The 16,414-nt window shown below is 46.9% G+C and overlaps 1 protein-coding gene across 1 annotated transcript in view; it reads right to left on the reverse strand.

Moving 5' to 3' along the window:
- Positions 1 to 2,550, reverse strand: part of hecw1b (HECT, C2 and WW domain containing E3 ubiquitin protein ligase 1b) — a gene marked incomplete at its 3' end in the record, with an annotated part of 27,187 nt that extends 24,637 nt beyond the window's left edge. Inside the window, 4 exon segments of the mRNA XM_084327570.1 lie at positions 303 to 337; positions 339 to 415; positions 1,933 to 2,110; positions 2,413 to 2,550. Coding sequence (XP_084183696.1) covers positions 303 to 337; positions 339 to 415; positions 1,933 to 2,110; positions 2,413 to 2,529 — 407 coding nt within the window. The 5' untranslated portion in view covers positions 2,530 to 2,550.
- Positions 2,551 to 16,414: the final 13,864 nt, after the last annotated feature.

A 16,414-nucleotide genomic window follows, 5' to 3' on the forward strand; every position in this document is an offset into this window, starting at 1 on the left:
AAGCAATTGAGAAAAACTGTAGTTCAGGACATCACTGATCTGGCAAAGCAGTAGGTGAGTTATTTACTGAGATTACAAAAACTCTGTACAGCAACCTGCTGGCGACCATAGCTTTAAGCAGCTTTCAGTGTGTGTGTGTGAGAGAGAGAGAGAGAGAGAGAGAGAGGAGAGGAGGAGAGAGAGAGAGAGAGAGAGAGAGAGAGAGAGAGAGAGAGATAGAGAGAGATAGACAGATAGACAGAGAGAGAGACAGATAGATAGAGAGAGATAGACAGATAGACAGAGAGAGAGGACAGAGAGACTCACGCTCTACAAAGTAGGAGTTTGCTTCTATTTTTCCAGAGGATGTGACCCTTGTGAGAGCCGTTAACGCCACGGTTCTTATAGTCCAGAAAGTTCTCTGATAAAACCTCATCTGAGAGAGAGAGAGAGAGAGAGAGAGAGAGAGAGAGAGAGAGAGAGAAGAGAGAGAGAGAGAGAGAGAGAGAGAGAGAGAGAGAGAGAGAGAGAGAGAGAGAGGAGAGAGAGAGAGAGAGGAGAGAGAGAGAGAGAGAGAGAGAGAGAGATGAGAGATAGATAGATAGATAGATAGATAGATAGATAGATAGATAGATAGATAGATAGATAGATAAGATAGATAGATAGATAGATAGATAGATAGATAGAATAGATAGATAGATAGATAGATAGATAGATAGATAGATAGATAGATAGATAGATAGATAGATAGATAGATAGATAGATAGATAGATAGATAGATAGAATAGATAGATAGATAGATAGATAGATAGATAGATAGATAGATAGATAGATAGATAGATAGAAAGAGGGAGAGAGAGGGGGAGAGAGGGGATTTATAGGATATATATAATTATCACAACAAAGGCAATGTCTGGGGGAGAAGCCACACTGTGCTCAGGACAGGTTCTTATCCGGTCGTGCTCATAAATCGTTCAGACCTTTATTAATGTCTGAAATGTCCAGGTTTTACCACCAGGAAATTGCAACTAAAAATGGCGGACCAAGTGGTAAACTAACCAAGTGGTAAATACCAGTGGTAAACTAACCAAGTGGTAAATACCAGTGGTAAACTAACCAAGTGGTAAATACCAGTGGTAAACTAACCAAGTGGTAAATACCAGTGGTAAACTAACCAAGTGGTAACTAACTAACCAAGTGGTAAATACCAGTGGTAAACTAACCGAGTGGTAAATACCAGTGTTAAACTAACCAAGTAGTAAATACCAGTGTTAAACTAACCAAGTAGTAAATACCAGTGGTAAACTAACCAAGTGGTAAATACCAGTGTTAAACTAACCAAGTAGTAAATACCAGTGTTAAACTAACCAAGTAGTAAATACCAGTGGTAAACTTGGACAGGTTCCATGATACCCGAGTTGTGATGTATCAGTGAGCCTTCACCTTCTGTGGTGCAAACATACTTCATTACTTTATTATTATGAGAAATATAACATATTTAATGTATTAATATGTACTGTTGGACTGTGGTAATTCCATGTACGAATAAATAAATAAATGAAAAATGAAATAAATGAAGTTGACAAGCTATGATCCCTAACCGCTGATCACATCACCTGCTACATGAAGGAAACGTTGAATAATCTGCCTGAATCTGCTGTCTTGGATCCGATTGGTGCTGACTTTCTGACCTAACTAACTAGTGCAGCTGAATGCTATCACCTTGTATACCACTTGGTCATGTGATACATTTCAGATTTTCCAACTTGACGAGGACCGACCAAACACACCATCACTACTGATATATGGCATCAATGCAGCATTACCAATGAGGAATCATTACATTTGACTGCTCACCAATCAAGATCTACAGTAGTATCGTATTTCTCACCAATCAGAAACCTACATACCTTCTTTCACTCCAATCAGGCCACAGAATATTACAGTTCTCACCGATGAGGTACATGCCAATCCAGTCCCCGGCGTCCACTTCCTCCTTGATGTCCCAGCTGATAGTGATGTCCTGTGATTGGCCAATGGCATAGTGGGAGGAACTGGCGGTGAGGGTGGAACGGCAGTGTGATGTCACCAGGTCTGTGTCACTCGTAGAGCGAGGGGCGGGGCCTAGATCCTGTGGTATTCCATATAAAAGGTTATAGATATGTCTACCTGTGGTATTCCATATACAAGGTTATAGATATGTCTACCTGTGGTATTCCATATAAAAGGTTATAGATGTCTACCTGTGGTATTCCATATAAAAGGTTATAGATATGTCTACCTGTGGTATTCCATATAAAAGGTTATAGATATGTCTACCTGTGGTATTCCATATAAAAGGTTATAGATATGTCTACCTGTGGTATTCCATATAAAAGGTTATAGATGTGTCTACCTGTGGTATTCCATATAAAAGGTTATAGATATGTCTACCTGTGGTATTCCATTGTGAAACTCCAGCCTGTGGAACTGCTCAGGGTTAAAGCTGTGGCGGACAGGGTCCTTGTTGCTACGGCGACGGCTCTGGGAGGGGCGGGACGGAGACGCCATGGCTGCCACGCCCACTAACCTGTTCTGGTTCTATAGCAGAGAGAGAAAGAGAGAGAGACAGAGAGAGAGAGAGAGAGAGAGAGAGAGAGAGAGAGAGAGAGAGAGAGAGAGAGAGAGAGAGAGAGAGAGAGAGAGAGAGAGAGAGAGAGAATATATAGCAACACGATGTAACTATTAAACTGAGTGATAATAACTGGATTGTTCTAGACTAGGTACTGAATGACGTGACAATAAAGAAATCTGATTCTGAATCTGAATGGTAATTAGTTACTGTCCACGTTTGTTGACAACATTACAGATTATTTAAATTGAAACACCACTCTTTCAATACTTTTTTACATACTCTTTTTAAATGTTAATTATTTAGGGGCAATGGAGTGGCACACCGCATACAGCACTACGGTGCAACAAGGCCGACCCAGGTTCGACTCCCGGACCCGGTGATCTTTGCCGAATGTCTTCCCCGATCTATCTCCCATTCCTCCTCTCTCTCTCTCTCTACCGGACTGCCCGGTAGCAAAAATCAATAAAAACCTAACTTGTCCGAAAGGACAAGTAACATTTAAAATGTAAAATGTTAATCATTTAATACTTCCTACATAGTATTACTGTAGTCTAGGGTAATCTAGTTAGTATCACTCAGTCTAATAGTTACATGGTATTACTATAGGAGATAGTAGATACTGTATACACTGCCCTATAGTAGTATGTACAGTACGTACAGTACACATCTTTTAGCATGACATATTAAGGCCGCCACAGAGTCTGCGTGGCATGTCCGCAATCTGCGATCTCCTAATAAAACAAGTTATTAGAATAATATAAGCCTACTGTTCATTCATTACGCATGCAGTATACAGTACGCACGAGCGTGTCTGTGTGCGTGCGTGTGTGTGTGTGTGTGTGTGTGTGTGTGTGTGTGTGTGTGTGTGTGTGTGTGTGTGTGTGTGTGTGTGTGTGTGTGTGTGTGTGTGTGTGTGTGTGTGTGTGTGTGTGTGTGTGTGTGTGTGTGCACGTGCGCTGCGGCAGGTGGCCAGGAGCGTGCAACAAGACGGTATAAATATGGAATATTAATACAGACTATTCCACTATATCCTTCCAACACCTCCCCTCTGGTAGGAGGTTCAGGTCACTGGGTAGTCGCACGGTTAGGTTCAATAACAGTTTCTTCCCCAAGGCCATACAACTGCTTAACTCCAACTCCTCCTAAATGTACCCCCTGCTGTTATGTTTCTTCTGGTCTAGGTTACATTGAACTGTCATCTATAGTTTTTCGTACTGTACTGTTTCTGTCGTGTATTTGTTCTAGGTGGTGTTTTCTGTACTGTACTGTTCCATGTGTCTTTTTATGTTTTTGTGGTGTATTGTCGCAGCTACCACCTGCACCGTGCTTGAATTCCACCGGCCTGGCCGTGTGGCAATAAAAGGAACTTGAACTTGAACTTGATATAGCTATAGTGTGCTGTTGATGACAATACATTTGAATCTGATCTAATTTTGATCCGTCGCAAAGCGCTTCAGCTCTACCTGTTGAATACAGGGATCTATCAGCTCATGCTTTGCACACGGCCCTCGCATTATAATGAGCTGGAGGGGCGTGTCTGTATGCAAATGAAGTAAACGCGAACGCGCACCCAGGGTTCGCAGCTGTGATCATTTGGCAAGTTAAGACAACCTCTCCATGCGTTGGTTGTTATATCTCAGGTCTGGATTACTTTTCTAAAAACAACACCCACACTAAGATATCTGAGGGAGGAAGTGATATCTGAGGGGGAGGAAGTGATATCTGAGGGAGGAAATTATATCTGAGGGGGAGGAAGTGATATCTGAGCGAGGAAGTGATATCTGAGGGGGAGGAAGTGATATCCGAGGAGGGAGGAAGTGATATCTGAGGGGGAGGAAGTGATATCTGAGGGAGAGGAAGTGATATCTGAGGGGGAGGAAGTGATATCTGAGGGAGAGGAAGTGATATCTGAGGGGGAGGAAGTGATATCTGAGGGAGGAAGTGATATATGAGGGGGAGGAAGTGATATCTGAGGGAGAGGAAGATACAACAAGATACAAGATACAAGAGTTTTATTTGTCACAGCATACAGGTATACAGTGAAATGCGGGGGGTCTCGCTCGCAACGATGTGCATAATACAAGTAATAATAATAAAAGTCCAACCAATAGAGCGACATAGTGCAATAAACAAGTAAACAAAGTAGGCATATCGGTATCTGTACATGAGCTATTTACAGAGCATGGTAGGACATGCTAGGTCCTGTGGCAGTGCAGTACACTGGGTCTTTATGTACACTGCTATACAATGCTATATTATACAATCTCAAGCTATACTATTCTTGAAGTGATCTTTCCTTCTGTAAAGTGTCCATAGTGTGATATCTGAGGGGGAGGAAGTGATATCTGAGGGGGAGGAAGTGATATCTGAGGAGGAAGTGATATCTGAGGGGGAGGAAGTGATATCTGAGGAGGAAGTGATATCTGAGGGGGAGGAAGCGACAGGACCACCGTGACCCATGTTGGGACTTGGCTGTAGTAATTAGGTCATAGTAACTATTTCTGATGGACAATATTGTCTAGGGCTGACCCCGATTAGTCGATCGAAAGGAGCCGTAGTCGACTGCCAACCTCTTAGTCGAATGCAAAAAAATAAAAAAGTATAATATATATATATATATTTTTATCATTCTTTCCAAAAGAAAAGAGGCCTAGAAGCGTGGCTAACGCTAATGGCACGCATACCAGAGGCTAACTGCCTAAGAAAACAGGCACAGAGGCACTGAAAGAGGATTTCACCCATCTAATGAACACACTAGACTAGACAAATATCAAGATGTATCCATCAGTGGACCAATTGCATGCTTTCGCAGAGGACAAGAAGCCTTCCGTTGACTCCTTCAGACATTAAGCACCCCCCACAGCCCAAATGGAATGATAAAAAAAAAGATATAATAATAATAATAAAATAATTATTTCATAATTTTTTATTTTTTTTTAGTCGACTAGTAGTCGACTATCGGCACATTTTGACGACTACAAGTCGACTATACAAATCCTTAGTCGGGGACAGCCCTAATATTGTCCCAGAAAGAATTGCGACAAACAATATTATTGTCATTTTAAGACCATTTCAAGCCACTGATATAATGCTATTATAACATGACCATCTCACTTTTTATCAGGGTTCTGGGTTTGCAGTTTTGCAGGGGGAAATGCGGTTCATATTTTACTTAGTGACACTTGTGTGTGAATGGGGGTGAAATCAAACGGTTCTCTTAAAACAAAGATGCAGTCGTGTAATCTATTTAATATTTGGCCATATTTCACTGGTACTGCTCATCTTTCTATGGGTTGAGCGGGCCAGGCGTGTGTGACTGTGGCCTGTAGCAGCGTCCGCTGCCTCCCTGACTGGAATAGGAAACTGGTAGCTTTGCACGGTCTAAAGAAACCCCTCAGTGGAGGATCAGCGCGGATCAGAGCTGAAACGGCTCATTCATTGTGAAGACTGTCGCCCATTCAACCAATTCATGCAAGCAAGTGCAAACATTGAGCTTAGCTGATTCTTTTAAAAATAAGGGGAGAGGAGGGAGAAGAGACGGATGAGGGAGAGAGACCATGCAGCCACTGAAGGGAGTGGATGACAGAGGGAGAGAGACCATGCAGCCACTGAAGGGAGTGGATGACAGAGGGAGAGAGACATGCAGCCACTGAAGGGAGTGGATGACAGAGGGAGAGAGACATGTAGCCACTGAAGGGAGGATGACAGAGGGAGAGAGACATACAGACACTGAAGGGAGTGGATGACAGAGGGAGAGAGACATACAGACACTGAAGGGAGTGGATGACAGAGGGAGAGAGACATACAGCCACTGAAGGGAGAGGATGACAGAGGGAGAGAGACCATGCAGCCACTGAAGGGAGTGGATGACAGAGGGAGAGAGACCATGCAGCCACTGAAGGGAGGATGACAGAGGGAGAGAGACCATGCAGCCACTGAAGGGAGTGGATGACAGAGGGAGAGAGACATACAGCCACTGAAGGGAGTGGATGACAGAGGGAGAGAGACCATGCAGCCACTGAAGGGAGTGGATGACAGAGGGAGAGAGACATACAGACACTGAAGGGAGGATGACAGAGGGAGAGAGACATGCAGACACTGAAGGGAGTGGATGACAGAGGGAGAGAGACATACAGCCACTGAAGGGAGGATGACAGAGGGAGAGAGACATACAGCCACTGAAGGGAGGATGACAGAGGGAGAGAGACCATGCAGCCACTAAAGGGAGTGGATGACAGAGGGAGAGAGACATACAGCCACTGAAGGGAGGATGACAGAGGGAGAGAGACATGCAGACACTGAAGGGAGTGGATGACAGAGGGAGAGAGACATACAGCCACTGAAGGGAGGATGACAGAGGGAGAGAGACATACAGCCACTGAAGGGAGGATGACAGAGGGAGAGAGACCATGCAGCCACTAAAGGGAGTGGATGACAGAGGGAGAGAGACCATGCAGCCACTGAAGGGAGTGGATGACAGAGGGAGAGAGAGACATGCAGCCACTGAAGGGAGTGGATGACAGAGGGAGAGAGACACACAGACACTGAAGGGAGGATGACAGAGGGAGAGAGACACACAGCCACTGAAGGGAGGATGACAGAGGGAGAGAGAGACACAGCCACTGAAGGGAGGATGACAGAGGGAGAGAGACACACAGCCACTGAAGGGAGGATGACAGAGGGAGAGAGACACACAGCCACTGAAGGGAGGATGACAGAGGGAGAGAGACCATACAGCCACTGAAGGGAGTGGATGACAGAGGGAGAGAAACATGCAGCCACTGAAGGGAGGATGACAGAGGGAGAGAGAGACATACAGCCACTGAAGGGAGTGGATGACAGAGGGATAGAGAGACATACAGCCACTGAAGGGAGTGGATGACAGAGGGAGAGAGACACACAGCCACTGAAGGGAGGATGACAGAGGGAGAGAGACACACAGCCACTGAAGGGAGGATGACAGAGGGAGAGAGAGACATACAGCCACTGAAGGGAATGGATGACAGAGGGAGAGAGACCATGCAGCCACTGAAGGGAGGATGACAGAGGGAGAGAGACATACAGCCACTGAACGGAGTGGATGACAGAGGGAGAGAGACATGCAGCCACTGAAGGGAGGATGACAGAGGGAGAGATACATACAGCCACTGAAGGGAGTGGATGACAGAGGGAGAGAGACATACAGCCACTGAAGGGAGTGGATGACAGAGGGAGAGAGAGACATACAGCCACTGAAGGGAGTGGATGACAGAGGGAGAGAGACATACAGCCACTGAAGGGAGTGGATGACAGAGGGAGAGAGACATGCAGCCACTGAAGGGAGGATGACAGAGGGAGAGAGACATGCAGCCACTGAAGGGAGTGGATGACAGAGGGAGAGAGACATGCAGCCACTGAAGGGAGTGGATGACAGAGGGAGAGAGACATACAGCCACTGAAGGGAGGATGACAGAGGGAGAGAGAGACATGCAGCCACTGAAGGGAGGATGACAGAGGGAGAGAGAGACACACAGCCACTGAAGGGAGTGGATGACAGAGGGAGAGAGACCATACAGCCACTGAAGGGAGGATGACAGAGGGAGAGAGACCATGCAGCCACTGAAGGGAGGATGACAGAGGGAGAGAGACATACAGCCACTGAAGGGAGGATGACAGAGGGAGAGAGACATACAGCCACTGAAGGGAGTGGATGACAGAGGGAGAGAGACCATGCAGCCACTGAAGGGAGTGGATGACAGAGGGAGAGAGACATGCAGACACTGAAGGGAGGATGACAGAGGGAGAGAGACATGCAGACACTGAAGGGAGGATGACAGAGGGAGAGAGACATACAGCCACTGAAGGAAGGATGACAGAGGGAGAGAGACCATGCAGCCACTGAAGGGAGGATGACAGAGGGAGAGAGACACACAGCCACTGAAGGGAGTGGATGACAGAGGGAGAGAGACACACAGCCACTGAAGGGAGGATGACAGAGGGAGAGAGAGACATGCAGCCACTGAAGGGAGGATGACAGAGGGAGAGAGAGACATACAGCCACTGAAGGGAGGATGACAGAGGGAGAGAGAGACATGCAGCCACTGAAGGGAGGATAACAGAGGGAGAGAGACACACAGCCACTGAAGGGAGGATGACAGAGGGAGAGAGAGACATGCAGCCACTGAAGGGAGGATAACAGAGGGAGAGATACATACAGCCACTGAAGGGAGGATGACAGAGGGAGAGAGAGACATGCAGACACTGAAGGGAGGATGACAGAGGGAGAGAGAGACATACAGCCACTGAAGGGAGTGGATGACAGAGGAAGAGAGACATACAGCCACTGAAGGGAGGATGACAGAGGGAGAGAGAGACATACAGCCACTGAAGGGAGGATGACAGAGGGAGAGAGACCATACAGCCACTGAAGGGAGGATGACAGAGGGAGAGAGAGACATACAGCCACTGAAGGGAGGATGACAGAGGGAGAGAGACCATGCAGCCACTGAAGGGAGTGGATGACAGAGGGAGAGAGAGACATACAGCCACTGAAGGGAGTGGATGACAGAGGGAGAGAGACCATACAGCCACTGAAGGGAGGATGACAGAGGGAGAGAGACCATACAGCCACTGAAGGGAGGATGACAGAGGGAGAGAGACCATACAGCCACTGAAGGGAGGATGACAGAGGGAGAGCGACCATGCAGCCACTGAAGGGAGGATGACAGAGGGAGAGAGACCATGCAGCCACTGAAGGGAGGATGACAGAGGGAGAGAGAGACCATACAGCCACTGAAGGGAGGATGACAGAGGGAGAGAGACCATGCAGCCACTGAAGGGAGTGGATGACAGAGGGAGAGAGACATACAGCCACTGAAGGGAGGATGACAGAGGGAGAGAGAGACATGCAGCCACTGAAGGGAGTGGATGACAGAGGGAGAGAGACATACAGCCACTGAAGGGAGGATGACAGAGGGAGAGAGACATACAGCCACTGAAGGGAGTGGATGACAGAGGGAGAGAGACATACAGCCACTGAAGGGAGGATGACAGAGGGAGAGAGAGACATACAACCACTGAAGGGAGGATGACAGAGGGAGAGAGACCATGCAGCCACTGAAGGGAGTGGATGACAGAGGGAGAGAGACATACAGCCACTGAAGGGAGGATGACAGAGGGAGAGAGACCATGCAGCCACTGAAGGGAGGATGACAGAGGGAGAGAGACCATGCAGCCACTGAAGGGAGGATGACAGAGGGAGAGAGAGACATACAGCCACTGAAGGGAGGATGACAGAGGGAGAGAGACCACCAGGCCAATCTGTTGGGTGTCCTAGTGTCTCAGAGGGATAAGGTAAATAATGTGCACACTCAATACCGCAGGTTCAAACCCCACTCACAACCTTTGTCATGAAATGCTTACTTAATGAAGGAGTCTAGCATTAATTACTTGTAATTCTCGACTGGAGTCCAATGTGGCTCATAAATAATGCAATAGATAGACAGATAGGTACATAGACAGACAGACAGACAGACAGACAGACAGACAGACAGACAGACAGACAGACAGACAGACAGACAGACAGACAGACAGACAGACAGACAGACAGACAGACAGACAGACAGACAGACAGACAGACAGACAGACAGACAGACAGACAGACAGACAGACAGACAGACAGACAGACAGACAGACAGACAGACAGACGGACGGACAGACGGACGGACAGACAAAATGCAAACAAGTGAGATAGATAGACAAATACACATAGTCTAATCAAGTTGTTAAATGTTGATCAATAGCATAGCATGTCTCTCCCCCTCTGACTGGTAGGGCGACACGCCAATCAATACTAATCTGACTAATCAGCTGTCTCTCATCCAGGATTCCCTTTGCTTGCCTGGACCACAGTGGGCTGGACTCCAGGTCCTGTTGTCTTCCTAAGAGGGCCCCTGGGATCTGTAGGTCTTAGAGGGCCCCTGGGATATGTAGGTCTTAGAGGGCACCTGGGATCTGTAGGTCTTAGAGGGCCCCTGGGAGCTGTAGGTCTTAGAGGGCCCCTGGGATCTGTAGGTCTTAGAGGGCCCCTGGGATCTGTCTGTCTTAGAGGGCCCCTGGGATCTGTAGGTCTTAGAGGGCCCCTGGGATCTGTCTGTCTTAGAGGGCTGGGACCTGTAGGTCTTAGAGCAGGGGTTCCCAAACTTTTCAGGCCAGGGCCCAGAAAATAAGGCGTCAGAGAGCCGCGGCCCAATGCACATCGTCTGGCTTTTTTTTTTTTTTTTTTACCAGTCGACCGATTTTTTAAGCCAAATATCACTTCAATCCTATTAAGTTAGTTCAAGTTAGTTATTCATTTATATGTGCTATTTATGAGAGGGCTAACTTGTTGCAAAATAATAATGATAATAATAATAATAGCCTCATTAAAATACTATTGTTGCTTCGGTTGTTTTCAGCGTTTTATGTGCATAATCTGTTATTTAGTTTGAAATGTTCGTTGAAATAAGTAGATTTTTCGTTTTTGTTTATTTATTAAGTTAATATAAAACCATATAGTCACATTTTAGAATACAATAGAATAGAATTTTAGAATACAACTAGAAACACTGTCCTGGCCTGCTTCTAAGTTCAGTGGCATGACAAAAAAAAAATAATACTTTTTTTTTTTTTTTTTTTTAATCATCCCGCGGCCCACCCGTGGCTGCTCGCGGCCCACCTTTGGGTCGCGACCCCGACTTTGGGAACCACTGGGGCCCCTGGCCAAGACCAATTCATTTAGCTGTTATTTAAATGTAATTGTCACCACAACGATAGAATGTATATATTCACCTTTTTATTTGGGATGCACTAATATATAGACGGTTTCAGCAGATTTGTGTTGCTAGGGCAACAACTTGAACATCCGTGTATTTCCTGTTAGCTTTGATATTAGCAAACACTGCGACAGAAATAAAAACATTTCGAATGTTTATGTTGTCGAGTTCAAACAGTTATAAGATAAGATAAGATTAGTGACAACACCACCACTTAACACTTTCAGTGCCACGAGGTGGCGCCAGAGTTAGCGCTTGAATGCCACCATCCACTTTAATGTTAGCGTTAATATCGCCTAATCTATGTTTTAAATTATGGCTATGTGTCTAATCTGCCTGTCGCTTATCAAAGAATCCTTTTCCAGTCAGTGCTGTCAAGGCAGATTGGTTTCTTATCGCTTCATTTCCGTTTGAGAGCATTTTGAAAAGCACCCGTTTTGAGGTAAAAAACAGTCCATTCTGGGCCATTCTATGATAATCGTCTTTTACTGGAATATTCCAGAACGTTGATATTTGTCGGCCTATTTATGAATCGTTTTCAAATAAACGCTAGATGATCAATATTATACGTACGGGGGATGATTACTGTAGGTGGCCTTGATATCAGAGACCTGGCCAGGAACGTCGGGGAACCCCCTACTCTTTGCGATAGGCGTCCTGGGTTCTTTAATGATCGAATTCAGTCAGGACCTCAGTTTAACGTTTCATCTGAAGGACGGCACTCGCAGCTGTACGGTGTCCCTATCACCATCACAGGGACATTGTTACTGACAATTCCAGAGGACAGCGTGCTCCCTGCTGGACAACAACACCACCAGGTCCAGAGGACAGAGTGCTCCCTGCTGGACAACAACACCACCAGGTCCAGAGGACAGAGTGTCTCCCTGCTGGACAACAACACCACCAGGTCCAGAGGACAGAGTGTCTCCCTGCTGGACAACAACACCACCAGGTCCAGAGGACAGAGTGTCTCCCTGCTGGACAACAACACCACCAGGTCCAGAGGACAGAGTGTCTCCCTGCTGGACAACAACACCACCAGGTCCAGAGGACAGCGTGCTCCCTGCTGGACAACAACACCACCAGGTCCAGAGGACAGAGTGTCTCCCTGCTGGACAACAACACCACCAGGTCCAGAGGACAGAGTGTCTCCCTGCTGGACAACAACACCACCAGGTCCAGAGGACAGAGTGTCTCCCTGCTGGACAACAACACCACCAGGTCCAGAGGACAGAGTGTCTCCCTGCTGGACAACAACACCACCAGGTCCAGAGGACAGAGTGTCTCCCTGCTGGACAACAACACCACCAGGTCCAGAGGACAGAGTGTCTCCCTGCTGGACAACAACACCACCAGGTCCAGAGGACAGAGTGTCTCCCTGCTGGACAACAACACCACCAGGTCCAGAGGACAGAGTGTCTCCCTGCTGGACAACAACACCACCAGGTCCAGAGGACAGAGTGCTCCCTGCTGGACAACAACACCACCAGGTCCAGAGGACAGAGTGTCTCCCTGCTGGACAACAACACCACCAGGTCCAGAGGACAGAGTGTCTCCCTGCTGGACAACAACACCACCAGGTCCAGAGGACAGAGTGCTCCCTGCTGGACAACAACACCACCAGGTCCAGAGGACAGAGTGTCTCCCTGCTGGACAACAACACCACCAGGTCCAGAGGACAGAGTGCTCCCTGCTGGACAACAATACCGGCCGGTCCAGCACCATAGAGAGCAGTACCATAGAAACAGCACCATAGAGCGCAGTGTCTCAGGTCTCCTGCCTAGGTTATATGATGTGACCACGAAACACCTCAACCAAATAATAAACTGGATCTTGAGAGAATTATCCGAAGCTTTTGTTTGGACAATGAAATAAGAATGCAGTATGGACAGCAGCGTGTAAATGGAGCGCTGCGGTGCTGTCTGTGGCGCTGAAACAGATTTGGCTGTCTGTGGTGCTGAAACAGATTTGGCTGTCTGTGGTGCTGAAATCAAATAAATCGGCAGGAAAAATAATCTGGGTGGGGAAGTGAATGTATAACACTCTCCCCATCCCTCAGTACCAACCGCTGAAGTGCCCTTCAGCAAGGCACTTAACAGTGGAGCTGCTCAGTGGTCAACAGTGTCAGACTGTGGTTGTACTGGGCAGCTCCTAGTGGTCAACAGTGTCAGACTGTGGTTGTACTGGGCAGCTCCTAGTGGTCAACAGTGTCAGACTGTGGTTGTACTGGGCAGCTCTTAGTGGTCAACAGTGTCAGACTGTGGTTGTACTGGGCAGCTCCTAGTGGTCAACAGTGTCAGACTGTGGTTGTACTGGGCAGCTCCTAGTGGTCAACAGTGTCAGACTGTGGTTGTACTGGGCAGCTCCTAGTGGTCAACAGTGTCAGACTGTGGTTGTACTGGGCAGCTCCTAGAATGATCTTTATTGTCATTGTTACAATGTTACAACGAAATTTAAAATGCAGCCCTAGGTGCTAGCCATCACACAGTCCTAGATCATAAAAACACAGTCCTAAACACAGTATTAAATATAAAAACAAGAGTAAGGCATAATAGACATAACATAAACATAAACAGGGGGGGTATAAAAGATAATTGCACTATCCCTTAGTGTTGTGTGTGTGCGTGTGTGTGTGTGGGGGGGGGGGGGGGTGCAGAGGAGATTGTTGTTTTAAATTTTAGCTGAGTTTAGTGCACATATGGCCCTGGGATAAAAACTAAACTTCAGTCTGTTAGTCCGGGTGGGCATGACGCTGAAACACCTGCCCGAGCGCAGCCGTATGAGGTGTTTGTTGCCCAGGTGGTGTGGGTCCTTTAGTATTTTCACTGCTTTTTTAAGACAGCGGGAGTTATAGAGTTCTTCCAGTGAGGGGAGAGGGCGTCCAATGATTTTCTTGGGCCGAGTTGACGACCCTCTGGAGCGCCTTCCTCTCTGCGGCTGTGCAGCTGAGTGGTCAACAGTGTCAGACTGTGGATGTAATGGGCAGCTCCTAGTGGTCAACAGTGCGATATTGGTTGTACTGGGCAGCTCCTAGTGGTCAACAGTGCGATATTGGTTGTACTGGGCAGCTCCTAGTGGTCAACAGTGTCAGACTGTGGTTGTACTGGGCAGCTCCTAGTGGTCAACAGTGTCAGATGGTGGTTGTACTGGGCAGCTCCTAGTGGTCAACAGTGTCAGACTGTGGTTGTACTGGGCAGCTCCTAGTGGTCAACTAGGTAAATAAAGGTTAAAAACAAAACATATCATGGTAAATAAAGGTTAAAAACAGAACCTACCCTGTTAAATAAAGGTTAAAAACAGAACCTACCCTGGTAAATAAAGGTTAAAAACAGAACCTACCCTGGTAAATAAAGGTTAGAAACAGAACCTACCCTGGTAAATAAAGGTTAAAAACAGAACCTGCCTTGAACAAGCTCTGTAAAAGCTGCTTGTGACAGTGTCAACGCTTTATTTGAGGGCTCTTGCTTAGGGCAGATTGCTTTATTTGAGGGCTCTTGCTTAGGGCAGATTGCTTTATTTGAGGGCTCTTGCTTAGGGCAGATTGCTTTAATTGAGGGCTCTTGCTTAGGGCAGATTGCTTTATTTGAGGGCTCTTGCTTAGGGCGGTGTGACCGTGAAGCAGCGTGTTACAGAGACACAACCTTCACTGGACAAATAAAGATTCCTCATTCTAAAATAAAACATATCGATTTACACAGTCTATAGTCTGAAATAAAGAGTGTGTGTGTGTGTGAGAGAGAGAGAAAGGGGGAGAGAGAGGGAGAGCGAGTGAGTGAGTGAGTGTGTTTGTGTGAGAGAGAGTGTGTGTCTGTGTGTGTGTGTGTGTGTGTGTGTGTGTGTGTGTGTGTGTGTGTGTGTGAGAGAGAGACAGACAGATCTATCTATCTGTTTCTCTATCTATCTATCTATCTATCTATCTATCTATCTATCTATCTATCTATCTATCTATCTATCTCTGTTTCTCTATCTATCTATCTATCTATCTATCTATCTATCTATCTATCTATCTATCTATCTATCTATCTATCTATCTATCTATCTATCTATCTATCTATCTATCTATCTATCTATCTATCTGTTTATATGTCTGTCTGTCTGTCTGTCTGTCTGTCTGTCTGTCTGTCTGTCTGTCTGTCTGTCTGTCTGTCTGTCTGTCTGTCTGTCTGTGTGTCTGTCTGTCTATGATACGTAGCCCCCGATCAAATAGTGGTTCTTGTTTAGGGACAGTTTTCTTCCAAGTAAAACTGGTCAAGGACTTGGAGCCTGAAATACATCCCGCGGTTGGTTAGAATATCTATCTCGTCTAAACTAAAGTACCATGATGACTAGTGAACACGGGGTTATGGTGACAGCCTCACTACACTGCCCCGGCAGTGCACGGAACCCAGAAGGACGGGGCAACGCCGACAAAACGCGCACCTTTTTGCGCCCGTAGAATAAAGTGTCGCGTGTTTATTCGAGGCCCGTCGGAGCGCGTTTTCCCCGGAGGTTTCAACCCGTAAAGAGGAGGGGACACTGAAGTGACTGTATGTCACCTACCCACAGCTAAATCATTAGGTTTACCTCCAGAGCCTCCTCTCTAACCAGCACCACTGCACACGGCAGTGCACACAATACGACAGACGCGCGTTGCGATCAGATATCGTTGACGAGGACGTTATTAATTCAGTGTATTATTATGATTATGAGAACAAGACGAATGTCATCCCTCTCTCACCACCCAATCTCTTCAATCACACCACGGTCCGAGGCCCCTTGGTAAAAAAAAACACAAGATGTGCTCGTTTCCTAAAAACTCACCTGGGTCAAAATCACCTGCCGCCGATACCTCATATCACTCCGCACGGCCCGTCAAACAGTCCTCCCGTCTCCATGCTGGACTGGACGGAATAATGATGATCCTCCCTGGAGCCCTCATCCCTCCTCGTCCAGAGGCCCGGTCCAGCCTGTCCGTCAGAGACGATGCTGCTGCTGAGCGACACAGTATTCTGTCTCTCTCGCTCTCTCTCTCTCTGGGTACCAGGCCATT

Source organism: Notolepis coatsorum (assembly GCF_963971535.1).
Source record: "Notolepis coatsorum genome assembly, chromosome: 13".
NCBI lineage: Eukaryota > Metazoa > Chordata > Actinopteri > Aulopiformes > Paralepididae > Notolepis > Notolepis coatsorum.